At 40.0% G+C, this 26,763-nt stretch overlaps 2 protein-coding genes across 4 annotated transcripts in view; both read left to right on the top strand.

Annotated features, from left to right (window-relative positions):
- The first annotated feature begins 14,264 nt into the window (after window positions 1-14,264).
- Window positions 14,265-17,989, top strand: puraa (purine-rich element binding protein Aa). The gene has a single exon (XM_024261471.2). It carries the CDS (start codon window positions 14,340-14,342, stop codon window positions 15,195-15,197), a length of 858 nt encoding a protein of 285 aa, XP_024117239.1. The 5' UTR covers window positions 14,265-14,339; the 3' UTR covers window positions 15,198-17,989.
- Window positions 17,990-21,748: 3,759 nt separating this feature from the next.
- Window positions 21,749-26,763, top strand: part of LOC112138829 (SH2 domain-containing protein 4A) — a 19,640-nt gene continuing 14,625 nt past the window's right edge. For 2 of the 3 annotated variants that reach the window (XM_024261491.2, XM_024261485.2), the window contains exons 1-2: window positions 21,749-21,903; window positions 22,464-22,946. In XM_024261491.2, coding sequence (XP_024117259.1) covers window positions 22,763-22,946 — 184 coding nt within the window. In that variant the 5' untranslated portion in view covers window positions 21,749-21,903; window positions 22,464-22,762. Of the gene's footprint in view, window positions 21,904-21,988; window positions 22,362-22,463; window positions 22,947-26,763 lie in introns of those variants that run through there. The other variant, XM_036215232.1, reaches the window with a different exon arrangement.

The raw sequence follows: 26,763 nt of genomic DNA, 5'->3' as shown, positions 1-26,763 counted from the left end.
TACCCTGCTGGGGTAGTTTTACGCTGAATGCCCTTCCTGTATTTTATTAGAGCATATCCAGACCTTGATGCTCCAGAGTTAGGCAGCTAAAGACCAAAGTTACTAGTTTAGTACTAAAGCTACTAGTTTACTGGTTAAGGTCTCACACTGGACTCATTGCACACCCTGGGAATTGAACCCTGATTTCCTGCATGCCAGTCCTGTACTTGACCATCCAGCCACTATTGCACTATGGGTCTCACTTTAACTTAAGTAGATGTATTTGGGAAAAAAACAATACAGTACTTTCTTACTTAGCTCCATTGGGCGGTTTAACTCTTTACATGTTTTATTTGTAACATTTCTTTCTCGGCATTTATAGCTGTGAAGAACTATGAACATGAATTTGTATACTACCAATAAATCCCATAATTTTTAAGCTTAATTTGGTCCAGGTCCAGTCCTCAACCTGGTGTTTGGTCTGCATTCAGATGGCTGTCAAACTGTTTTGAACCAAAGCTTGTAAACAAAACCACATGACTAAAGATCTCTTCAGTCATTGGCCAGAGAGCAACGAGAGAAAGAATAGTTGAAGTCCTACACTTTGCAGGCCTTGTTGGGATAGTTCACTCATTCAAACTACATATTTCACTGACCAAGTTTGAACCTTTGTATCGACATCAGGTACAACACGTTTTACTTTTTGGTGCAGCAGAGGTGTGCTGCAAGGTGGTTCCTGAGGCAACGGCTAAGAAAGTAAGCTAATAAGTGTTTATGAAACATAGATTGTTGGGAAAACAGTGTGAGAAACAATGTGTATCACTTTAAAAGTTGTTTTAATGAGCCTACATTCATCCGACCACATTTCAATGAGTGGCTGTGTCTCATCATTGCTTCGCTTTGCTTAATTATGCTTGAAATAAACCAGATAAATCAATCAATCGCTACTGTGCTTACATCCCATAATGCCCGATTATGGTGATCACAGAGCCTATGAAACTCAGAGTGAACTGGTGCTCAGTCCAGCTGGAAACAAACCCAGACCACCTCTAAAGATGAGTCCGAGAGCAGTTCCTGGTCCTGGACCAGGGTCCACTTAGTTGTATTCAGACTAAATACTTGTACCAGAGTATCAGGGGGAAAAAATGGTTCACTTTAAGCGTACCAAATGTGTTCAGTCTAAACCCACCCTTAATGTTTTTCTTTTTTTATTTTTATTTATTTTTTTGCTTTTATTTTTTGGTGGAATGCCTTGTGCACACCTCAGACGTGATTTGCACTCATAGACTTACTTACCCCAGTACACATCACTGGGTTGCAGTGACATTAATCCAATCCTGCAGTGCATTACTGTTTGATGCATTAGTCCCAATACTGTAAAAACTTCTTTAGTTGTCATAAATCAAAGATATGTCTCAGGCAGACTTCTCAGTACAGGATAGAACACCTCAATTTCGCTTCATTTGTTCATTAAAACTGGTTACCAGCATATTCCTGTTCTGCACCAAACACAGTCACATAAAGCCAGAAAAAGACTAGAACTACAAACAGCTAACAACACAGGCATTTGTTGGTGGTTCATTGATAAAAAACACAGAGTTTGAAGGGTCAAAGATGCCCTATTTGGAAGTAACACATGTGGGTTAAAAGTTATCAGAGCGTGCAGCAGAGCAGACTCAGCTTCAGTGAATTCCTCCTTTAAGCAGGAGCTGAAGGTGCCTAAAGAACCACACACCCAACGAACACACTGCAGACTTGTTGGCCGTTCCATAAGCACCTCAGTCCCATTATTTATACTCTTGCGCGCACCGCTGGGCTGTAACGATTGGTGTGGATGCATTCAGCGATGAATGCTGCTGACAGATGGAGTTGTTGGACAGGAGCAGTAGCCATGAGCTGCTGTCACTCACGTTCAGAGTCTATTCTGAGTGACTCCTTCAGTTCACACAAAGATGCTCTGGGCTAAAGTCTGCTTGTCTAACACCTCTGCGACCACAGCTGCGACCTGCATGCGCCAACACTTCACCGTGACTTGTTGGTGAGCTTGAGCCTCCACTACACTACCACACCACCGTCTGTCTGAAAATGAAAGTGACAAATGAGCTCCAAAAAAAGATGAAGTTAGGAAGATTTTCACGTTTGTCAGTCAAATATGGACGTGTGACGATTCATTATGTTTTGGATTTAGGGTAAAAACGTACCCTTAAGGGTAAAATATCTACTTTTTTAAGATATTTGATGACTTTCCCACTTAAAGTTGGAGTTTAAACAACTGCAGGGATATTTACTCTGAGTGTTTGCCAGGAAAGGCAAGACAAAAAACAACTACTCATTATCATTTCCATTTGACCGCCGCAGTTTTACTTAAATAAAAGTCAATAACTTAATTTATGCCCCAAATGACCCATGTCTACGTGGGATGTGGGCATCTAGCATAAAACGGGTATATTTGATTATTCGGTGACGTGAAGGCATTCATTCGATTAATCAAATGTGAAAAGGGCTCAATTAGATTTTTTGAAATCTTCGGTTCAGAACATTAAAGGTAACCCCTTATCACAATTTTTGGGATATCGCACTGTAGCCCCTGACAGCTAAGACATTGGCCAATCCAGAAACAACTCAGAACAAGACAGTTAATTACTGAAAATGTATGAATGGATTTGGATGGTGGGAGTGGAGGGAGGCATGTAAGTAGGAAGCATCTGTAATCCCAGCAGGAAGTGGGTTTAACTTGTAGTTCATAGTGACCGTTTTGTAGTCCAAACAGGTACACGCAGTAAAAATGCACAGAGTTGCAGAACATGAAGAGACTTGGCAGATATTCTGGGAACTCTTGAACATGTTGGGTAACAAAATTAATAATTAAGGGCATAAATAGGAGCTTGGTCGAGGATGGTCGGGAGTTCAAATCCACAAATGAGTCATATCAACAGGTAACCATTTATCGTAATTTACGTTGTCTTTTGCGATATCGTCCAGGCTAATATCGCAACAGCGATAAAATGTGATTTATTGTGCAGACCTACCACCCTTACACTGAAAAGGCAGGAGTTCAAATCAACATATGAGTTGTATCAACAGGTAACCATTTATTGCAATTTATGTTGTCTTTGCGATATCGCATAGGCTAATATTATGATGATGATACATTTGCGATTTATTGTGCAGACCCACTGCCCTGACACTGAAAAGTCATAGTAAAGAATTAATCCCTCCCTGCTTGCATCAAGAGGTTTAAATGGGAAATGGCATATATTTATATAGCACTTTACTATCTACTTAGAAGGCCCAAAACGGTTTCCAGTCACAGTTCCATTCTCATATACATTCACACATTGATGGGGGCTCAGCTGACAAACATTGGTGCCAGTCTATAACTACCAAAGCAATGTGGGGCTCAGTGTCTTGTCTTGGACACCTCGACACATGGACAGGCAGGGCGGGAACCGAACCTGCGATCTTCCAATCAGAGATCGACCGCTCCACGACTCTGCACTATGCCCACCCAACACTGCTGTGTCTGGAGCTCACTCCTCCCTCAGGGGAGGGGTCAAAAGTGGACAACAAACTTCACATTAAACTAATAGGAATTTAACTTTACATGCTCTGTAAATGGTTTCATTGGATAAAAGAATCAGACTTTCATGACCAGCTTCTCAAATTCAGTTGAAATAAAGTATAATAGTTTCCTGACTACACCTGTTTATCAGGTTCAGGGGTCATAGGTGATGGAAACCTCTCAATTTTCCTCTTACAAGAGGTGCTGTTCAAATGGACAAACATCTTTACCTCAGACACAGGGCACACAGCCATAAAACTTTGTCAATGCAGTCTATTTCAAGTCAATATACTGTACACTGACTCAAAACTGACAGGAATGCAGAGGCTGACTTGTCAGCATCGTCATCTCTAAAGCTTTTTCATTTAACAGGCAGACTCTGGAAAAGCGACACTAATATAAATGTAATGACCAACTTCTAGTCCTTTTAATAGACATCCTAATGAGTCATCCTGTACACCTGGAAAAAAAATACTCCAGTGATTCAGAATCAACCCTAACCCTAAGCCTGCCAAATGATGTATCAGTCTGTCTCTAGCCATCTATCTGTAGATATATGTGACGCTTTGGCACAATTTCACTTCCAGGTACAGTGTGTTCTCTACACACCATTAACAATTAGGCCTTCACTTTGAACCAATCACTACACAGCCCACTGTTCTTCTCAGTCAATTACAATACATCCCCCCCCCTGTAAATTCATCAATGGTTGCCTCTCTTCCTTCTTGACAGTCCTTCCTTCTTAGTGTTCCAACACCTGTAGTGACACTTTGGGACCGACCGGCCCTCTAACGACCATGAGTATCTAGACTCTGGGATTTATACATGTGGTTCACGTCATCGGCCCAGAGCCTAACCGCCAAGGAACGTGGACTTATTTCATGTAAATTTTTCTGTAACACAAATAAATCTCTTGCATTCTTAATGTATCTACTTGTGTGTGAGTAAGCTTTCATGTATTCACAATGCCATATACTGACACATTACGGCATGTCCAATAGTCAAGGGGAACAATTGTCCGATCGTGTCTCGTTCCCACCATGCAACCTGGGGCGGGGGGGCAGTATCATGGTATGTGATTGCTAGATGAACATTATTACCAACTGAACTTTTTCCCCTTTTGACTACGACATTTGGTTGTATGACAAATTATTTCTACAAATAAAACTTTTAATGCAAAACACCACTGTTTTCAATTACCTTGTGCTTTCATTGTTACACTTTGTGTTTTTGCTGCAAATATCAGTAAGAAAGACGCATATAACAATAGAAATGTTATCCATAGACTATATGACGTTTGCATCAAGCTTTAATTGTAAAAAATGAACTTCTGTTTTTGCTTTTTTACTTGTAGACGACAAAGTAAGTTGATCACAAATGCGGCAGTGTTTGTCATTACCAATTACTCAGCGCAAAGACATTACGATGTGACAAAAATAACTTGTCACATCATAATGATCCATCAAAACTGAGACATCTACAGTTTGTCCTACTTTCATGCAGCACTGTACTGTCAGAGACCCCATCAAACGTTTCAGTCAGAAAGAAGAAAAAAAGCTTTAGAGAAGCAAGGATGAAAGCGTTTGTGAGTTTATGCTTGCATGAGAGGAAAAAAAAACATTGCTATTGTTTTCTGTTGTTGTCTGGCAAGAGTCCAGAGCTCCCAGCTGAGGGAGCCTTGATGAAGAGGTGCAGGTGGTAAGCACTGCAGGATTTCGGAGTTGCAGGCAGCCCTTGGGAAGTGCAACGCTAAAGTGCATCACTTTGGATTGTTTTTGTACTTTGAGTCCCTCACTGCAAACTCTCAGAAGTTTGTGAAGTTCTGTGCTGATAAAGACCCACTCTGATGAAAATTGTTTTTGGTATTTTTAACATATTCTTGTGGTATTCTTCTCATGATGGAGGACATCTATAAATTAAGATTAAAATTGCTGTGAATCGAGAGCAGATGAAAAAATGCTGTTAGAAAAAGCTTAGGTGTGACGCCAAAGATACAATTGGTGAGCCACAAGTAGGGCAGCCACGAGTAGTCGACTAATCAATGACTAATTGACTATTAAAATAGTTTATGACTAATTTAATAGTCGATTAGTCGTTACTTTAAATTATATGGAGTCAGAGTGTAGTAAAGTTGAAAGTTATAATAACATTATGCTAGCTTTTGGACTATTTTGGCATCTATTAAGGTTTTTTAGGCTAATTTAGAGTTTAGCTATTATATCAGCTATATGCTAGTTGTTTTGGCTAATTTAAGATGGACTTTTTCAGTTTTTTAGACTGTTTTGGAGTTTAGCTAATATTTCAGCTGCATGCTAGCTGTTTCAGCTAAATTAGGCTTTTTTTAGTTTTTTAAGTTGATTTTGCATTAAGTTAATATTTTAGCTGGCTTCAGCTTCAGGGTTTTCAGCGATCAACTTCAGCGTTTTCAGCTATTAGCTTCAGTGTTTTCAGCAATCAACTTCAGCGTTTTCAGCCATCAACTTCAGCGTTTTCAGCAATCAACTTCAGCGTTTTCAGCTATTAGCTTCAGTGTTTTCAGCCATCAACTTCAGCGTTTTCAGCAATCAACTTCAGCGTTTTCAGCTATTCAGTGTTTTCAGCTATCAACTTCTGCATTTTAAGCTATTAGCTTAAATCAGCTATCAACTTCAGTGTTTTCAGCTATTAGCTTCAGAATTTTCAGCTATCAGCTTCAGCGTTTTCAGCTATTAGCTTCAGAATTTTCAGCTATCAGCTTCAGCATTTTCTACTATCAAATTCAACATCTTCAGCTATCAGCACTAGCATCTTTAGCGGTCAAATTGAGCTAACAGCATTCACACTAGCATTAGCACAGGTAATGCTATACATCTCATTTTTAGTTCGTTTAAAGTTAAATACAGTTAAGATGTGTTTTTTACATCAAGTTTATGCATGACTCGATTAGTCGAGTAATTAAAAAAATAATAGGTGACTAGTTGACTACTAAAATAATTGTTTGTGGCAGCAGTAGCCACAGGCTTCCTGCTCTGCTCCATTCTGATTAATCCACTTGTAGACGAATAGATCCATGTATGGCTCACCATTTTAGTTGCACTGCTAATACTAGGTTGGGGATGTGCGGGGCTGTAAGCTAGCGGGAGAGAGTGAAAACAGATGAATAATGGGATGTGGGGCGGGCTACTCTGTGTGTATGCATACTTGTAATTGATAAGATCACTGGGAACACTTTTACAAATAGAGCGGAGCGGGACTGTAAGGCACACCAGAACTATGACAAATATGAACAAAACCAAAATGATGAAAGGACATTACACTAAAATATTGTTAAAATAAGCTATTCTACACCTAGCTTGATTGTTCTATGATGTGATTGGAGCAAAGCAGATCAAAGCACCAAAACAAAGACCAGTGGTGACTTCTACAGAACCCAAAACATCTTGTTTGTGGACCAAAAATAAATATAAAGAATCTATGAGTGATAATTAAGCTTTTCAATCATGTGTCAACTGAAAAGATTTTTAGAATTACATTTTTTGTTGTTGTTGTTGTTTTAAGGAAGCTCAAAGATTAAGGAGGAGGGGAAATCCCCTTTTTACTAAAGTAAAGTAACTTTTCTGAAATCATTCACAAAGGGAAGACTACCACCTTCATTCACACTGCACTATCCTGACACAGACACTTTCTGAATTTGCTATAGAAAACGTTGAGGAGAAGTCAGTGAGCAGAAACATGAATTTTGACTACAGATACAGTAAATACATCATAAAATAATTAAAAAAAATACTAAAGAGCATCCAAAGGCTCTTCTATTATAAGATACACTAAATACAGTTTGAGAGAATGAAATCAGCAACTTCTCCACAACAGGGTTCAGATATGGAATAAATGCAGGGAAGACATAAAAAGTCAAAGCATTAAAAAAGTCAAAGCCATTATAAAAAGAGATAAAATAAATAGATATAAGAGAGTCAACCAAATGTAGTGATATGTACTTTTTCTGAAAAACATTTGATTATAATTGATTCTTTTTAGTCTCTGTTTATTTCTTGAATTTCTGTAAAAAAATTCATTTTAGATTAAATTTGACTCAATAAGTACTTAATGTTCATCAAGCCTTGAATATTGATATTCATCATTTGTTGAGGATGTTTATTTTGTATTTAGTCAGTTCAAAATCATGGTGGCTGACACAGCTCACATAAATGCAAAAGCCACAACACAACGACAAAAGTGATAGCACAACGGAAATTAATAACAAAGTTTCAAGCCGCCGCAGTAGCTTGAAACTGAATACAATTTTTAAAAAGTCAGTTATTCATTTCTATTGTGAACAATTTCCATTGTGAATATTTTCCATTGTGTTGTGGCTTTTGCATTTATGTGAGCCATGTCAGCAACTCCAATATTGCAAAAGTTACAAAAGTTTTTTTTTGTTGATTTTTTTTGCAATATTGAAGTTGCTGACAAGCATCACACAAAACTAAATACATCACCTTTTAAATGACGTCAAATAAAACAGTGGAGCTACAATGAAATACAACTTTAGTTATTCAGGCCAAAAATAAACTTTTACGCATAAATACTGACATAATATATGAAGAAATTGAAGTATACAGACTAACATATGAAATAAACTGGACAAAGCAAGTAAATCAATTGTTGTATAAAAATAATCAAATATGTAGAATAATTTATCAAGTAAAGTTAATTGCTAAGACTTTAAGTAAATGATGCCAGTAAATCTTGTGTAGGTAAATAGGATTAAATGAGGGTGTGTGTGTATTTATATTTATATGTATATTTAAAATGTTGGCATGACTTAATATTTATGAACACATCATTGTTTTTGTTTGATGTACTTTTATTTTTGTAGCTCTAGCAATAGGGACTGGTAATATATATTTTAATTTTTCCGCTCCCCTTCAATTTATTTAATATTGTTTAGAGGTTATGAATTGTTATCAAATGTAATAAAGGTTTGAATAAAGAAAGATGACCTTATTTTTTAACCAATGTATCAACTACTACCCTATTTGATAAATATAAGTATTTTTGTTATATTTTTCCATTTTTATTGCTGAAATTTTGATTGAAATAAATCAATCAAACAAAGAAAACTTTAAAACTAAATTCCAAAGTGATGAATGCTTAAGTTTAGTTTCCAGAATCTCACTTTCGACCACAGGACGCTGTCCCTGGTGCTGAAACGGCATCCTGTCTGTGAAACGCACGTGCCAAGAGCTTCAAATATGTACATTTTTAGAACAAAACAACCCAAACAGGCACTGCTTGAGAAGAACCTAACGATATCTGGATTTCTGACAGGTCAGCGAGCTGCAGAGGCTCAGGAGCGACGCTGTCTCGCAGGATGCAGACAGCTGGACGCAGAGAAACTGCAATTCCCCCAAAGCGCCAGTGCGCGGCGCATGCCCGCTGTGATGCAGTTTAGGAGACAGAGGAGAGGGAGAAAGAGAAAAAGAGAGTTTGATTGATCATGTGGGCTCTGGGAGCCTGCGAGAGTTGTCGAAAATTGCTGCATAGACGCCCCTTTGGCAGCTATCTCTGTAGCCAAAGAGTCCACGCGTGCCGTAGCCACGCAACCCACACCTGGACAGCCAACATGAGCTGTTGCAAAGGCATTCTTCCGGGTTCGGACCCGTGAACATGAACTTACCGCAGTCCTCACACAAGATCCTGCCAACATCCTTTTTGAGGTTCTTCCCACTCGTGTCGAGGGGCGCGAACAGCGCCTTGAACACCAGGGGCTCGTCAGTGGGGTCCATGAAAAAGATGTACTTGTGGTTCTTCTTGACTTTGGCGCACGGAGCCGCAGAGCCGAATTCCCCCACAGTGACGAGCTGCTCGCGCTCCAGACCCCCGCTGTTCAAGGGCCAAACATCCAGCACTTTGACGTCCACGCGGTAGCGCTCTGCGGACGCGTTCCCCGGCGCGGACTGCACCTTACCCTCGATCACCACGGCGGATTTGTAAGCCTGGTCCTGGACGGAATTCAAACTCGGGGAGTAGCAGGCGAACGAGACCCCGATGAGCAGCATGGAGAAGTGGACTGGATCAAGCCTCATGCCGCCTGCTTTGGCTCGGTGGTCGCTGGCGGCGCTGCGGCAGGGCGCTGTGGGCTGCGGGGCGATGGCGGTGGAGAGACAGCGAGTGGGCTCCAGTGGCACGGCAGCGCAGCAGACCTTGCATAAGTGTCCATGCCATCGGGATCCACTGCTTTTTCCTTATTTCACCCCCCTTTTTTTTCTTTCAAGGATGTGGATAATTTTTTTTTTTTTGGAAGCGGCGCGGATGACGCGTCAAATCCGCTCGCTGCGTCCCTCTAATACGCACGCATGGTGCAACAAACTGTCGGATTCTCCCCGCCAAAGGAGGCGCCCGGCAGCCTCCACAGCAAGACGGCGCCAGCCGGATCCCTGCCCCAAAATGTGCAGCGGTGAGGATGCTCCTGCGCCTCAGCAAAGACGCGCAATGCTGCAGTCAAGCCCAAGTTGACTCCGGCTGGAAAACAAACAAACAAAAAAGCAAAACAGAAGAAAAAAATCCCTGTCATGCCAAAGAATTGGAATAGGCTGGATTTTGATGTAGAAGGCAGCGATCAATCTTTTTAAAATTCAAATTAAAAAATAAATAAAAAAAAGCGCGCCGCCTTATTCCATCCTTCCTTCCTTCCTCTGCCTCCGCGTCCCTTCCAGCCTCTGGCGGAGAGAAAATAACGCCGATCGGGGCTCCAGCAACCCCCTCCCCTAAAAAAATAAAATAAAAAAATTGCAGAGTAGATTACAGGTTCGATCTCATTAACTCCCAATCCCCCGGTGACACCGCGCGTCAGTCACTCCATGGTCTTCCATCAGCTGCTCCGACAATGGAACAATCCCAAATCCATGGCTCTCCCTGCTTTAGAATCCTACTGTAACCAAGGCATCACTCCAGAAAGGGAAAATAGGATCACACTGGAAAGGAGGGGTGGATGGGGAGAGAGAGAGAGAGGGAGAGGAGGAGATGAGGAGGGGGGTGCATCAAATGCGGCCGCATCCGGGGGGCACTGGGGGATTTGCAGCGCTGCAATGATGAGTCTTCAAGAGACTGTTTTGAATGAGTTTTGCGTCTCATCCCGTGAAGTCATGCATTCAGCACACATTCACTGCCTCAAAACTGGTGTTAAAAGCACATTCAATCTGAAACACAGCAGGAGGAATATATGATGCATGAAAGAAAAACAACTATTTTGACTGTTTTTGTGATAATTTTTCTTTTTTTAATGTAATCCGTTCATTAATGGTCATAAAGAGGTCAGAATTGTTGAATTCTCCAGCAGAATGCGGATGCAGACGGTTGAGTTTTCACAAAGAGTGACATCTGCTGGACAAAATGCGTCACTGCCTCCAGAGGAAGCTGAAAACTGAAAGCAGAGCAAAATTTGAAGAGCTAAAATAAGCAGAAGGCTGACAAAGCATTCCTGGAGGGCCATATTATTATAGAAATTATATATTCATAAATTATCAAAAAAATTAAAAAGAAACGTGGAATGATGAAATATGTGTTGTTTTTCTGGTCTTCCTGCACACCTGATGAACTGAGCAGCTGTCCATGGTGCTGAATGTTTCAAATATATTCCAGTGGAAAGTTTTTCTTCATCATTAAATTATCTAAAGCAGTCATATTTGAGTGCAATGTGGGGTTAAAAATGCATTTAACTGACTAACTTGCAGGTAGACTGGTGTAACACCTCCGCCTGCTTCATCACCTGCAGATGCTGCCCCGCGCCGGTGCTGTTCCCCGTGGAAAAGTCAAAGCTGCAACTCCTCTCATCTACCGAGCGGGGGCGCCCGCTCACCGCGCTGCGTGTTGACATCAGAGTTGAAACGTGCGGCGTTGGACTTGTGTCCCTCGCCGTGCCACGACTCTCCGTTTCTTGTCCATCTTGAGGAGCGATCAGACTCCCGTCTGCCGCGCGGACACTCGCAGGCCTCCGAGCTCGTGCGTCCCGCGCCTCGACGCGCCGCTCACGGCACGCCTTGGAGGCTGTAGTGCCGAGCGGCCGGAAGGTAAGGTTTGCTGCGGCGGATCGCAGTGGAGAAGCATGCCGACGTGCCAGTAGGGCTGCTGCTGCTGTCCTGCATGCGGGGAGCGGCCGCAGACTTCCCCGCAGAGTCTCCAGAATCATGACGCGCGGCGGATCCGACACATCTGGAAGTGGAGCGCCGCTGCGGGTGGAGCGGCGCGCGGCGTTCCCGGGTCAGGGATGTGAGGGAAAACTTTGAGGAGGGACAGCTGAAAGCTGGTTAGGAACTGCGACAGAACCCCCTTTTTTAACGCTGAAACTGGCTCTATAGTGATCTGGATACAAACGGAACCGCAACTTGTGCTCGAAATTTCTCCTGAGAAGAAAGCAATGCGTCTTCCTGTTTAAATCGACGTATTTTGGAATATATTTGCACTGTAGAAGCTAAAAAATCACAATAAAGTACCAAAAAGCCCTCATAAATATATTTATTTAATTTATTGTCTTAGAAAAGAGTGACGTATCATGTAGAAGAAAGCGAAACTTAAAGAAAAAGCATAACAACTTCAGCAAAAAAATAAAAAAATAAAACGTTAATATTATTTAATATTACATTAAAAAGTTAAAATTGTTTTAAAAAATGAAAGGAAAAAAAATGACACTTTCTTTTTCTGAAAAAAAGAAATAAATACTAAACTGAAAGTTTGGGATGCTACATAAATGCTACATAAAAGAATATTTTTAAAATTAATAATCATCCATTAAAACGTCCTTTAAGATTTTTACTTTTAGTTTTTTTTTCTTTCTGCATTAGTGATTACTTCCTCTCCTTCTCCGCCTTTTAGACATCCGACGGAAACTCTTTAGATGTTTTATTTTTCCACATCAACAACTTACATCAACTTAGACAATAATATAGAGGAAAAGAGAAGAGGTAAAAAGGCCTGTCTATTCTGAAAGGGATTTTAATCTAGGATTGTAGAAAAAAACTGGGCAACTCTATGAATAATATTTTAATGTTTGTACTACTTTATTCAATTGATTAGGAAAAATATTATATTATGAACATGTACTGGAATAGAAGAATAAACGGGTGACTAAATGCTTAGTAAAATTATAAGAAAATATATAAAATAATAAATTTAAGTTGACTGATGTTTAAGATTCATTGTCAGGCCTTTAGAAGCAGTGAAGAAATGGCTCATAAATAATTACCTTCTTCCACTCCAATTAAACTATTTCTTAAAGAGCATGACATGACCAGGCTTGTATTAATCTAAACGTGTCAAAAATAAGTATAAATAATAGTAGTAATTACTGAAACTACATGTGTTTTATTATTGCTACTGCAGACTACTTCATGGTCCAGGTCTGGTTAAAAAATAAAAATAAAAAGAAAGAGGGTAGCATGTCGGGTGAAAAACTTTGGAAAAAAGAAGCACCGGAAGGAGCAGCTTGCAACTATTTATGTCCCAAAACATCCTAGATTTTATTCATTGTTTTACAGAATATTGCGTCATATTAGGCCTATTTCCCGCTGACCCAAACCGATTCGTGCAGATAAACATATTTGTCGGCACTTGGAAATGACCTAATTACATAAACATTTGTATTTATTTATTTATTGTGTTTTTTATTTAGTCTAAAAAAAAAACAGATTAACACATTTCTGGGCTTTTATTATTTATTTTTTAAAGTCTCACTGCCTCAGACGTCTTTCATGAATGATGGAGGCCCGGGTCCCGCCGTGCTGCAGGCCCGCTGCACAGCTCCCGTGAGCTCAAACCGAGTGGTCACGTGACTCAACGGCAGGTAGTGGGATCGGATTCATCGAGGCGAGAGTCAATCAAGGTGAGTTTCAAAATAGGAAGTCATTTCTAAAATACAATGACTAATTATGCAAGTTTTTACTGACGAATGGGATGTTTTTTTAATCTCCCATGACTGCAAGAGGGAGGTTATTTGAGAAAAAAAAAACGCAGGTTTCTAAAACATAAAAAGTAAAGAAGTAAATAAATTAATATAAAAAACCCCCCTGAAGTTTAGAGGTAATAAGAAATCATTTGCACACTTTACTGTTCCTCAACCAAAAAATAAAAAAATTAAATCCCCCTTTTAAAATTTAATTTCTTTATTTTTTACTTATTTATTTAACTTTGAATGGCATTTGAATATAGTAGGCCTATAAATCAGCTTTTTGATTATCACTGTAAAGTTGATGAGATATACTTTATGTGGCGGCATTAAATATCTACATTAGGGGTCAAAAATGTTAAATGTTTCTGTTTGGATAAGTTTTTTTTTTTTTGTTTTGTTTTTTCTTTATTTTTCTTAATGAAATTCAAGTTTTAAAGCTGTCACAAACGTAATCTCTTCATAAATATTTGTTGTGACACAACGCGTCCGCTTTAAGAATTAGATCTAATTTGTTCATCCTAATTCTTTACATTTAACTCTTTCCAGTTTTTATATATTTTATTTATTTTTCACATTTAAAACGGAGCTATTCTAAAGTTTGTTTATGTATTCGATTATGTGATTTTATTTTTACAGAAATATGCGCCCTCTGCCAAAGTAAATAAAAAGCAAATTCCGAAAATATTTTTAAATAAATGTTTATTCTGATGAAAAATAAAAAGGAGTGATAGCTCCTGTCCGACACGCCGCGCTCCAGGTCTGCAGTCACCGTTCTCGCGCTTTTTGTACGTCTCTGTGCAGGTCTCGCGAGATCCGCCGCGTGCGTGAGGCTGGCCGTGGCTTTGCAGCAGACGGAGGGAGAAGGCAGGCAGCATCATGGCGGACAGAGACAGTGGAAGTGAGCAGGGAGGAGCGGCTACGGGCCCAGGCTTCGGCTCCATGCACCTACCGACAGGGGGGGCGGGCTCGGCTTCCGGGCTCCAACACGAAACGCAGGAGCTGGCTTCCAAGAGGGTTGACATCCAGAACAAGCGCTTCTATCTGGACGTAAAGCAGAACGCGAAAGGCCGCTTCCTGAAGATCGCTGAAGTCGGGGCTGGTGGAAACAAGAGCCGCCTCACCCTCTCCATGTCCGTGGCGGTCGAGTTCCGAGACTATTTGGGGGACTTCATCGAGCACTATGCCCAGCTGGGACCCAGCAACCCGGGGATGATACAAGACGAGCCCAGGCGAGCGCTGAAGAGCGAGTTCCTGGTCCGGGAGAATCGGAAATACTACATGGATCTGAAAGAGAACCAGAGAGGACGGTTCCTGAGGATTCGGCAGACCGTTAACCGGGGGCCCGGTTTGGGTTCCACGCAGGGCCAGACGATCGCTCTGCCCGCGCAGGGACTTATCGAGTTTCGCGACGCGCTGGCGAAACTTATTGACGATTACGGCGTGGAGGACGAGCCCGCGGAGCTGCCCGAGGGCTCGTCGTTGACTGTGGACAACAAGCGCTTTTTCTTCGACGTCGGCTCCAATAAGTACGGCGTGTTCATGAGGGTAAGCGAGGTAAAGCCCACGTACCGCAACTCCATAACTGTGCCCTACAAAGTGTGGTCCAAATTTGGGACTACTTTCTGTAAATACGCGGAGGAGATGAAGAAGATCCAGGAGAAGCAGCGGGAGAAGCGCGCGTGCGAGCTGCAGCAGCACGAGGAGATGCAGCCGGACGATGGAGATGACGATTGATGTAAACAATTAAAAAAAACATGCAAGAGTCATGAAAAATAACCAGAGAATTATCATAAATCTACTGTTTAAAGAAAGAAATCTAAAAGATTTTAACTGTTATGGTTTAACTCCAAGGGAGCATCACTCTCAACACAAAGTTCTGACATGTTCATCGCTGGATGTTACCCCACTTATCACATTAATACAGTAACAGGCTGCTAAACCAAGTAATAACCGAATATTTGAACATTGTTTCCTACTTGACAAACTGAGTATTTCCCTTAACTTTTGTACCAGTGAAAGCTATTCAAAGAGGAAGGTGTTGGCTATGCTTGGGTCCAAATTGACCCACGAAAACGGGTCAATATGGGCCCAAATACAATATTATGGTTAAAAGGAATTATTGCAGAGTAAAAAAAGTTTCATTTATGACTTTAGCACAAATATTTTTTTTCCAAACCAAAATTCCAACATAAAAAACAAACTTTGTAAAAGGTAATTCACCTTTGACCTGTGAGTAGAATTGTGTTTACACAGGAATCATATGAGGGCTAGGCCTGCTTTCGGAAACTGGTTAGATGTCATGCAGTATTAACGGAAAAAAATAATAAAAAAAAACATATAGGCATTTTCATGAAATGAAATAAGTGCTATATTTGTTGTGCAATATGCATTGCATCAAAATCAATTATTATGATGACCTTTTGCCCTGAGGCATTCAAAGAAATATGAGTATTGTACTTTTTTTTTGTTTGGAAAATTTTATTTTAGTTGAAACTGTTGCCATGCAGATAGATATATTATTGACTACCTTCAGTGTCCTGTTGTTAATGCAATGTGTTTAATCTTTAAGGTACTAAATGTGGATTTGATAGAGGAAATGCAGTGACATCATGTAGCAAAAAATGGCCAGATTATTTACCGAGACAAACAGCCTGCACAAACTGTTGTTGGTAGTAAAGTTCGGAGGAGCGTGTCCCAAACCGCGACATTTTGTGACCTTATTTAGTCGTCTAAATGGTGCCAAGGAGAGCTTTTGCTGCATGTTAACCTGCACCATGGTATATCAGCCCTTCTTGGACGTACATTTACCTGCCTATAATCCGCAGATCTGGAGTTTGAGCTCCGATCGGTGTCCATCCAAAGGGTAGAAAATGAAAAAAATGAAGCTTTATTATAGCAAATATTGTACAAACGGCGTCCCTGAGAGTACCGCCGTCATTTTTTTTTTTTATGCTAAATTGAAGAGTGCTTACTTTACGGAAGTTCAGTCGTGCTCTGTTTGGGGTTTTTTTTTTTTGGCCTAATTGGAACCACTCGGGCTGCCGTATGGGGGGAAAAAAGACGACTGGCCTCTTCTTGTCCAGTTCGGTCGCATCTCATAGATGCGTGTTTTATAAACTCCAGAGAAACTGACAACAATCAGATTATGTCAGCTTTACCTCAGCATTAAAGTCAACGATAGCTCCCGCGTTTGGATCGACTGGAAACCAGCAAACCAGACTGTCCTTGACCACTTCTTCTTCTTCTTCTTTCTGGTTTTAGCCGAAGTGATTAGGAGCGTCCTCTTCAGCATATAAACAACCTGGTGCCTTACACACTCTGCATGCTTACACGCTGGCCCGGTGCTTTGGATCGCTTCTTTCTTTCTTTAATTTTTCCCCTCCTTTTATGTCCGATCATTTTTGCTTCCATTTTCAGCCCCCCCTCGTGTGCTAGTGCACGATTTGTGGTGCTAAAAGGGTTAATTTTTTTGTTCTTTGTTTCTTTAAAAACAAACCCTTAAAGAAAATTGAGAGCAGAAGTCTCTGCTGTCTTCCTTTCCTCTCCGAAATGTCCCCGTCTCCCGCCATCCAGGTATCGGCCTACATGTAAACATGGAAGGGGTGGTCACCGAGATGCACGATGATGCAGAGGAGTTCACTAGTCGAGCGGTTCAGAAGAACATCCGCGTTGAATTGTTGGTAAGACCCCCTCCTTTGGATTGCTTGTCCCTCCACCATTAGGTAGAAAGTTCAACTAACGGGGAGTAGCAAGCATGTTTTCATTTATTTTGATGTCAGCATTATTTCACTTTAAATTTTTTTTTAATGTTTTTGCCCACAAAATATATTAAAAAAAAAGAAAGATAATCTATTTTTTCTGTGCAACATTTCATCACTTTGTGCAATATCGTATGTGCCATTGGTGGCAATATATGTATATCAATTAAAATATGAGTACTATTTAAAAGCATGTGGCTGATTTCCATGTTTTTTTTTGTTTTCTCATGAAGGACTTGTTTGCCTTTAATTGCACTCGACGCTCTAACCTGAAGGAAATCCTAGCCAACCGAGGTGTTAGCAGCCTGTTGGGTCGAGCAGTTCACAATTAACTTGAATCAGCATCGTCACTGCAAGTGTGCCCCACTCTCAAAGATAAGGGTGTGCGCTTTGGTTCATGGGTTATTGAAGGTAGACTGTAAACATACAATGGAGTATTTGTAAAAAAAAAAAAAAGTGAAAAAAAGAGGAAAAATCTCCATTTTAGCTTTAAGCTAAGAAAAGGTGCTTCAGTCCAATCCTCATTAAGGTGTATGGTGAACTGTCGTCGTTTGTAGCACTTTGCTTTCCCAGGCTAATGAAAGGCCTGACCAATACTATTTGAAAAAAAAAACAGATCTTGAAGAATGTCATTTCCTTTTTTATGTTGCCTCTTTTTTTCTGAACAGGATGTTTAATTTGCTCATATGGTTTGATGCATTTAATATAATTTATGTACAATTGACAAATTTTAAAATAAAATTAATTTACCCAGTGAGGGAAACTATATTCAAAATGTGTTTTTTTCATCATTATTATCTTCAAATTCTTCGGTTTGAGAAAACATTGTTTTATTTTGATGTTGTTTGCAATGCTAATCACTAAAGCTTCATTTTACAGCCTCCTAAATACAGTTGTTTCAATAATAATCATTTGACGAACTCTGTCTTCTTGAAAATGTTTGCAAGGCTGTAAAATAAAACATCATATTTGCTTTTTTATGATTGAATTTGTCTAGAGTAAATTCTACAAGTTGAAATTAGAATAAAAAATGAGAAATTTATTATCCTAGACGTCATATTTTTTTAGGCTCTGGAGTTCATGTCCCGAATGTTTTCTCCTCAGGCTTGTCTGTTATATTTGTTCACTTGATAATCCAAGCCTGTTTACCATAGAGAAGGGTGGGGACAAGAACGCTGACGGCAATGCAATAAACAAAAAATTGGCGACTGATAAAATGCCAGCTCAGTCTCTTCATCCATCATAGATGTGCAGCTTGGGAAGGAACAGCTGAATCAGGGAGGAGTTGGAGCTAGACTAAAGTTAAAAAAAGCTCTTTTTGAAAGAAAAGTACTAAAACTGCAGGTGAATTTGCCGTCTGTGCAGCAGACTGTGAATCCCAGAGCATCTTCCCCACAGAGCTTTTAGGACGTTTTCTGCCTTTTGTCTCCAAAAACCTGCAAAAACGTGGATTTTTTTGTTGAATCCCAGTCTGTCGAGTTTTGGCAAATTTTTGTGCTATAAGGTTGCAGCCATTTGTATTAAAATTTAATTTGCTGCAAAAGCCTGAGAGGAACGCTTTAGCAGTGACGTCATCCATCCCTGTGTTTTGCCACTTTTAGCCACTAGAGGGTGCTCTTTAGCTTCAGATCAAGAGTTTTGGAGAGGAAGGGGTTAGAGCCAAAGTCTGACATCATTGTGTATCCGAAAGTGAAATCATTTTGCAACTACTTGGAATCTTTATAAGATTTTTTTCAGAATTATAAGTATTTTGGGGGAAATATTCAGTCAAGTACTCTGCATTCGTATCTGCTTTTCCCAACCAGGAAGGGTCAGGTTATTGGAGCTTTCAGCAAATTTTGTCCCTAAAATTCTGTACATTTTTTTTTCCACAAAAGACAAGTAACATCTGTCATCTAACAGACCCCTGACCTTCCTCTCTTTATGCCATCTAGATTCAAAGAGATTGCTTTGACCAACATTCAATGCTGGCCTCTTTATTTAGAAATAAGAACACAAAAAGTTATCTAAACTATTTGAAATAGCGGATTTTCTGCTGTGATCCAGCACAGATAGCAGTCTTGTGGTTAGGAGTTTCTACGAACATCCTTCTCGCACTTCCTCTTTTCTCTACCGAGTCTCCGTGTGGTTTAAGCTCGGTCTGTCATGAAGTTTGTGATAGTTGTTCATGACACCCTTTTTTGCGTACTGTTAGCGTTAAAAAAATTTAAAAAAGTAAGCTGTAAAGGAATCTTTGATCTTTGCACACTTTGTATCTGTAGTTCTTCATGGGGTGTTCAATATTTTTTGGGGTGTACAAATCTATAAGTCCCAAATTCAGGGCCCTCCCTGGAAACTTCCCAGAAGTCTCTGCGAAAACTTGTGTGCATCAATGCTCACTAGATTAGCAAATATAGACCACAAATGTATTTTAATGTATTTTTCTAAATCATCCAAGTTTTCATCATCTTTGTGAAATGTTCATATTTATTAGGTTTTTACTTTGACAAATGGGTGATGTCGGGCTGCACGGTGGCGCAGTGGTTAGCGCTCTTGCCTCACAGCGAGAAGGCCCCGGTTCGAATCCCGGCTGGGACCTTTCTGTGTGGAGTTTGCATGTTCTCCCCGTGCATGCGTGGGTTTTCACCGGGGACTCCGGCTTCCTCCCACCGTCCAAAAACATGCTTCATAGGTTAATTGGTGACTCTAAATTGCCCCTAGGTGTGAATGTGAGAGTGAATGTGTGTGATTGAGGCCCTGCGACGGACTGGCGACCTGTCCAGGGTGTACCCCGCCTTCGCCCATCAGTGGCCAGGATAGGCTCCGGCACCCCCGCGACCCCGAAAGGGAAGAAGCGGTCAAGAAATGGATGGATGGAAATGGGTGATGTCATATGTTTTGAATTTAAAGTTATGTCATATTCTATTTTTCTGAGATATTATAACCACAGACACATTCAAACTTGTTGGATCTCAGGAGCTACTCGGGGTTGGAGCTAGATAGTTCTTAGAAAGAAGGCCGCCTACCTGAGGGTACCAGGGGTGGTACGATACTCCAGTCGCTTTAGGGAACTCTCCAGTGATTCCATGTGCTGGTCCCTAGTGTGGATAAATGCAGAGGGTTGGGTCAGGAAAGGCGTTTGACATGAAAATGTAGTGAAAGTGCATGTACAAATCATGGGGAGTTACCATTTGAACAAAACAAAGATAAAAAGACTTTCTGACAACCTCAAAGAAATAATAAATTATTCCACTACTGATCTGAAGACTACATTGAGATACCACATATCTGGATAATTTATGTAGGACAAAAACGTAGAAAATGGGGTGAGGATGACCTTATTAATTATAAGGGACTTGTAAACATACTTCAGAGTGTGAACATTGGATACAAACATACGAAAAGCTAGCACTTTACAGCACAAAGTCAAGGCCCGGGGGCCAAATCCGGCCCTCTGAGTAATTATATCCGGCCCTCCACATCATTTTATTTTATTGTTATTAATGGCCCAATGTTATCTTGGGGTTATTTCTAACTAGTATAAATTTGACAAAATATATTTTTGTGGAGAGTAAAATATCGAAAGTTATTTGAGGTTTAAATTGATTAATTCTGGAATAATATTCTTGCCTTTTTATTATTCATAATTATATTAAAATGCTACGGTTTAAATTTTTTTTTTTAATTGCCATTCTTCGAGCTTTTTGGACTATTTTGGCATTTACTAAGATTTTTTTTTGCATCTTTGGAGTTTAGCTAATATTTCAGCTACATGCTAACTGTTTTGGCTAATTTAGGCTTTTCTTAAGTTTTTCAGGGTAATTTGGTATCTAGCTAATATTTCAGCTACATGCTAGCTGTTTTGGCTAATTTGGGCTTTTCTGAAGTTTTTCAGGCTATTTTGGCATTTAGCTAATATTTCATCTACATGCTAGCTGTTTGGCTAATTTATTTTTTTCTTAGATTATTTTGAAGTTGAACTACTTATTCAGCTACATGCTAGCTGTTTCAGCTAACCTTTCTTAGGCTGTTTTGTTTTGTTTTTTTAGGCAAATTTGGCATTTACCTAATATTTCAGCTTGCTATCAGCTTCAGCGTTTTCAGCCATCAATTTCACCATTTTCAGCTATCAATTTCAGCATTTTCAGCTATCAGCACTAGCATCTTCCGCAGCCAAATTCAGCTTAAAGCATTAGCACTAGCATTATCGGAGGTAATGCAACATATCTAGTTCATAATTATGTTAAAAAGTTACATTTTAATGTCTTAAAAATTTTGTTTTAGAGTGTTCAATAAAGGTTTATCCTGTTCAGCCCACGACCTAAGGTGTGTTTTGGATTTTGGGTTTGACACCCCTGATTTACAGTTACTTCATTCCATCCCATCTCACTTAAAAAGGTTCTGCCCTGGACTCTGATTGGTCGACAGAATTCTTATTCCTCCATCATGACAAAAATGCTACAAGAACATGTTAAACGCATATTTTTTGAGAGGATATTTAACAGTCGCTTTCCTGGAGGAGACTTCCTATTTTAAGTGTCTGAGGGGAGGGAGGGAACGTGGAATGCTGTGATGTCATCAAGCACAAACACACATGCTGACGGGCGCTCGCGCGGCGTGCGCGCGCACACACAAAGAGCTGAGGAATCACTGTCTCTCAGCTTCAGAGAGCTTTGTGGTGGAGCGGCTATCTTCATCCCTGTGTGAGTACTTAAAAAACACCTCTTCGTAGCGACTTCCTTTTTACAGTGTATCGCCTCCCCCGCTTCCTTTCGCTTTTTTTTCTAAAGGGGGGGTTTCCTTCTCATTGTGCAGCGAACGTGTTCTCCACTCAGCTTTTTAGCTTTTTCCCCTCCACGCGCGGCTTCTGTGTTAGCTAGTCTTTAACTTGTGAACAGAGGAGTCACTCCTTCCATTATTTTAGGGCAGGTTCTCTGAAGAAGTCTGCGGGTTTTGTGAGGAAGTCGTTGTCTTTGGGGGGAGAAAGGGACTCGGGGTTTTAGCAGGGATGTCGGGGAGGAGGGGAGGTCGGCTTCTGATGACAGAAACAGTCCCGTTCCGCTGGAATCTCCTCCCATTCTTTAAGTAGAAGGAGCCTCCATCTCCTTCCGTGTTTGTTAAGACAGAATAATCTAAAGAAAGTCTGTCTCTTTTTTTAAAGGTAAGGCGAAAATAAAAGTTTCTACGCTGATATTGGCTTTATAAATGCGACTCTTTGCAGTTGGGATACTGAAACTTATTCTGTGTTTTTTTTTTCTTGTAGATAACACCAACATGGCCTCGAAAACTGACATTTAAGTGGGAGTACAGCTGGGAGAGGAAACAGGATTGAGAGTGTTTGTGCGTGTGGGTGTGAAAGAGTGCGAAGCTGAACAGCAGGCAGGAGCTTGACTCACCGGAGTGAACTTTATGTTGGCGAAAAACAGGAGAAAACCGCCGAGAAGAAGAAGAAGAAGCGAAATGAAGCTATAAATCAAATCAGAAACGTACAAATAGCGGGGAAGCTGCCAGCCTGGGACCACCTCCTCACCGCTGCCAGGGGAACCAAAGCCGGCCGGCGTCATGCTGCAGCAGGTCTTAAAGGACATGTACGTCGACCCCGATGTGCTGGCAGCTCTCAATGAGGAGCAGAAGAAGATTCTGTTCCTGAAAATGCGCGAGGAGCAGGTGCGACGCTGGAAGGAGCGCGAGGACAAGGAGCGGGAAAGGGGGCTCACAGAGGCCAAGCGGAACAAACCAAAAAACGGTAACCCCCACTTTTTTCCCCTCCCAAACTATGTAATTGAAACTTAAAAAAAACCCATAAAAATATTTTTTTTAATTATTTTTATTTTTAAAGTAATGGTCAAAATGTCAGACAAGTTTTAAGACTTCAAATTATTCTTTAACCACATCTGTTAGCTACTGCAGCTGTTAGCTAGCAGGAATGAATGATCTTGAATAATCTTTATTTATAAAGCACTTCAGCACAAAGTACCAGAGTGCTTTACAAATATATTAATAGAATAACCCAATGTTTACATTTTCTAATTTAAACTCCTACTGCCAAATAGTAAAAAATAAAAATAAAAAAATAACATAGGTGTACTTGTATTCTAAATACTTTAAAATTGGCACACAGTTTTAATTCTCATATATAGATGCATCTGTCATATATGTATATTGATTTGCCCTAACAATTAAGGCAACAAACAAACAAAAAATATTTATTTATTTATTTTTACAGATTTCCTTTAAGTCTGAACAGGAAAAATGTAAGCTATTGAGGAAAGTAACAAGGGAAGTGCTCGGATTTTTGAGTTTGTGTTTGTTATCAGATACCGGCTTCAGCGCAAACAGTTGCCAGAGTCTGTATGGAGTAAGAACAAAACAGGCAGGAACTCGGAACAGAAGTGTTTCCTGAAACTGGTTTGACTTAGCCTACAGAATGCTGTCGAGCAGCATTTTTCTTTCTTTTTTTTTTCGTATCCTTACAAGTTCTTTCATTTTAGAGTCTAACTGGTGTGGAGCGACGGGAAACATCAGGACTCTTTCTGTATTTCCATAGACCGTTGCAGCTGCTCTGGGCAGGCTGTGATCACATGACCACAGGAAGCTGGAAGGATCATGTTGCTGTGCAAGAATGGGGAAATGAGTCAAGACTTGGACAATTAGCATAGGGCCAAACAGGAAGTTTGCAGGGAATATATGCGTTTGGAAAACAAAGGGAGACTTCTGATATTTGGCTTGATAAGTTTTGCGGCACTCTTTTAGTTCGATAGACGCATCTTTAATCTGCTGTTAAAAACCTTTCTGATCATGTAGGGGTTTTGTGTTCGACCTGACTTTTTGTTTAGTTTGTGTTTATGTGCTGAGCATAACCATTTTCCACTCGTTTATGTTAAACTCCTGCAAAGCCCTCACCGATGAGTTTAACTGATTAATGTTCTCAGGAATGGAAAAGTGTCATATTTGACGCATTATTGTGGAAACTTTGGAAGAACTGCCCTTTATTTCCTAAGAGTACTAGAACACAAACATTAAATTTGTCCCAGATGATTTTCCTGTGTGCAGCTATTGTGGTGTTTTCAGTTCCAGCTGCTGTGTTTTTGCTGTCATCCTGGAAAACCCAGTTTGAATAGGATCCACAGGACAGACGGGGAGAACCGGTTGACTTCGAAACTGCTTCTTTTTTTTTTTTTCTCAACCTCCAGCCTGTCACACAGGGTCTGCGTCAGCTGAGTTTTCTCTGTTAGCGACTCATCAGCTCTGGCAGACGCAGTCACTGGGTATGACACATGTTTGTGGACTTGCAGGCTTCTGGGCCTTTGTATGGTTAATCCTCACAAAGAGAAGCAGAGTCAGTTCACATGTCACAGTTACTCGGAAATGTAATTTATGTTCAAGGTGGGAGTTCAGAGGTCCTTTCATGAATGACAATGGGGGCTAAGCAAGTGCGTCAGGGATTTTTTTTCTACCTGTTCTGTTCATTTCTTCTCAATGAGCACAATCTCACAGTCAGAACGCAAAGTTGCTTTGGGTGACAGAACAGGCTGAACCCATCAAACCAGCTTCTAACATGCACTTCTTAGTTTAATTCTTTGCAGATTACTTGATCTAAAAACTTGTATAACAGTAATAACAAAATAAATAGCTTGTTTTGGTAAATCAAGTTACGTTTCAATTGAAAATGATACATTTTCTGTTTTGTTTTGGGGCTTTAATGTAAAATCAAGCAATTTCAGATCATAAAAGTCTTGAAAATGTGTGGACTTCAGTCAGACACACAAGAAAATTTTGTTCCTTCTCTCGTGACATTGTATATCTAGAAAATTCATCCCACTTTTGTTGCTGAAGTCTTCATAAATGTGGGGATTGTGCTTGCCACTGCATGTTTTTAAGATTATCATCTTGTTTTACTTTTGAAGGCAGTTTTTGCAAAGGTCAGCCCTTTTTTTCTTTTTTTTTTAAGATTATCTTGGTATAGTGTGAACTCATGACCAAATAGGGACACATTAGTTGATTGTTTGTTTAAGACGGGGACATCATGTATTGATAAAACATTTAAAAATGCTAATATAGAAGATTATAGCATTTCAAGCTAATTTCCATCTTTAGTGCCTTTTTTAAAAAGTTTATAATCTCTTGTAAAAGAACAAATTAAATCAATACAGAAAGGATAAAAGACAACAGCAGAAACAACAGATGGAGTTGTCAATTAAAAAAAACAAAACAAAAAAACACATTCATAAAACGTAGAAGCAACTACTAAGAAAAAAAGTAGAAAAACGGAAACAAAAAATAGGTAAGTAGACGTGACAGAAAAACAAAAACATAGCAAAAAGGCAATAAAAAACAAAAACAAAAAAATCTATTTATACAAAGCTGTGGTGGCATTTTTGATTGTCTAAAAGCCATGATTTGATCTGTTTGCTAAATGAGCTCAGAGTCGTCAGTGGTCTTATTGTTGTGGGAATTGAATTCCAACTGTGAGATGCCCTGAAAACTGATCTAGTAGCCCTGTTTGTGGTTTTTGTGATTAGTGTCTGTAAATGAGGAGGGGCCAGGCCATGAAGGATTTTGTAAATTAAAAGTGAGTCATTGTATTTGACATAATTATCCCAGTCCAGCAGGTTGTGTTTTTCAGTATATGACAGTGATGGTGGGCTTTGGCCTTCCTTTCTAATACTTCCAGAGCTTGTTTGTGGAGAGTTTTGATGGGTTGTTATGTTGGTTGATGCCCAGCTGGTTAAGCAGTATGATAAGTGTGGCATGATCATTGGATCAAAATACAGTTTAGCTGACTCTAAGGTTAAGTTGTTCCTGATATATCTAAAATTAGGTAAGTTAAATTTAATTTTGTTAAGAGTTTTCTTTACATGTTGTTTAAAATCAATTTGTGAATCTAAAACTACTCCAAGGTATTTGAATTCTTGGACCACTTCAAGCCTTTGACCTTTTACCATGATGTTAGGATCTGGTTCAGAACTTGCTCTTTTTGAAAAATACTTACACACAGTTTTTGACACATTTAGATGTAGCTGTGAGCTTCGCAGCCATTTACTTACATTGTTCATAACAGATGTGAGCTGTTATGCTGCTTGATCTTTATTTTGTGCATAAACATAAATGACGGCATCATCGGCATATAACTGACAGGTTACGGTTGCTGGACAGCAAGTTGCCAGATCATTTATGTACAGGCTGAACATCAGTGGACCGAGGGCGGACCCTTGTGGGACTCCAAGAGGGTTTACACAGGTTGTGGATTTGGTATGATGAACTTTAACACACTGTAACCTTGATTGGAGATATGACTCCATCCATTTTAATAAATTAACAGAAAAGTTGAAATGAGGGCTTTTTTAACAGTGTCTGGTGGTTGACCGTATCAAAAGCTTTTCTGAGATCAAGAAAAACTGCCCCAACAACTCCTCCTGGATCAAGCTTGGATTTTATAATCTCCAGAAGGAGGCACACCTTAGAGGATCCTGCTTGGAGAAAATGAAATAACAAACATCATTCAAAATTGATTGGAAATGTTCAAAGAATTTAGGGAATGTTCTCTAATCTTTGCTTGAATT

This window comes from Oryzias melastigma, linkage group LG14 (genome assembly GCF_002922805.2).
Source record: "Oryzias melastigma strain HK-1 linkage group LG14, ASM292280v2, whole genome shotgun sequence".
NCBI classification, from domain to species: Eukaryota; Metazoa; Chordata; class Actinopteri; order Beloniformes; family Adrianichthyidae; genus Oryzias; species Oryzias melastigma.
The sequence above is the reverse complement of the archived record's forward strand: the minus strand, read 5'-3'. Positions and strand labels throughout refer to the sequence as shown.

Bases quoted from the DNA above. Each gene is read 5' to 3' on its own strand.
- puraa (XM_024261471.2), top strand. From the start codon at position 14,340: ATGGCGGACAGAGACAGTGGAAGTGAGCAGGGAGGAGCGGCTACGGGC.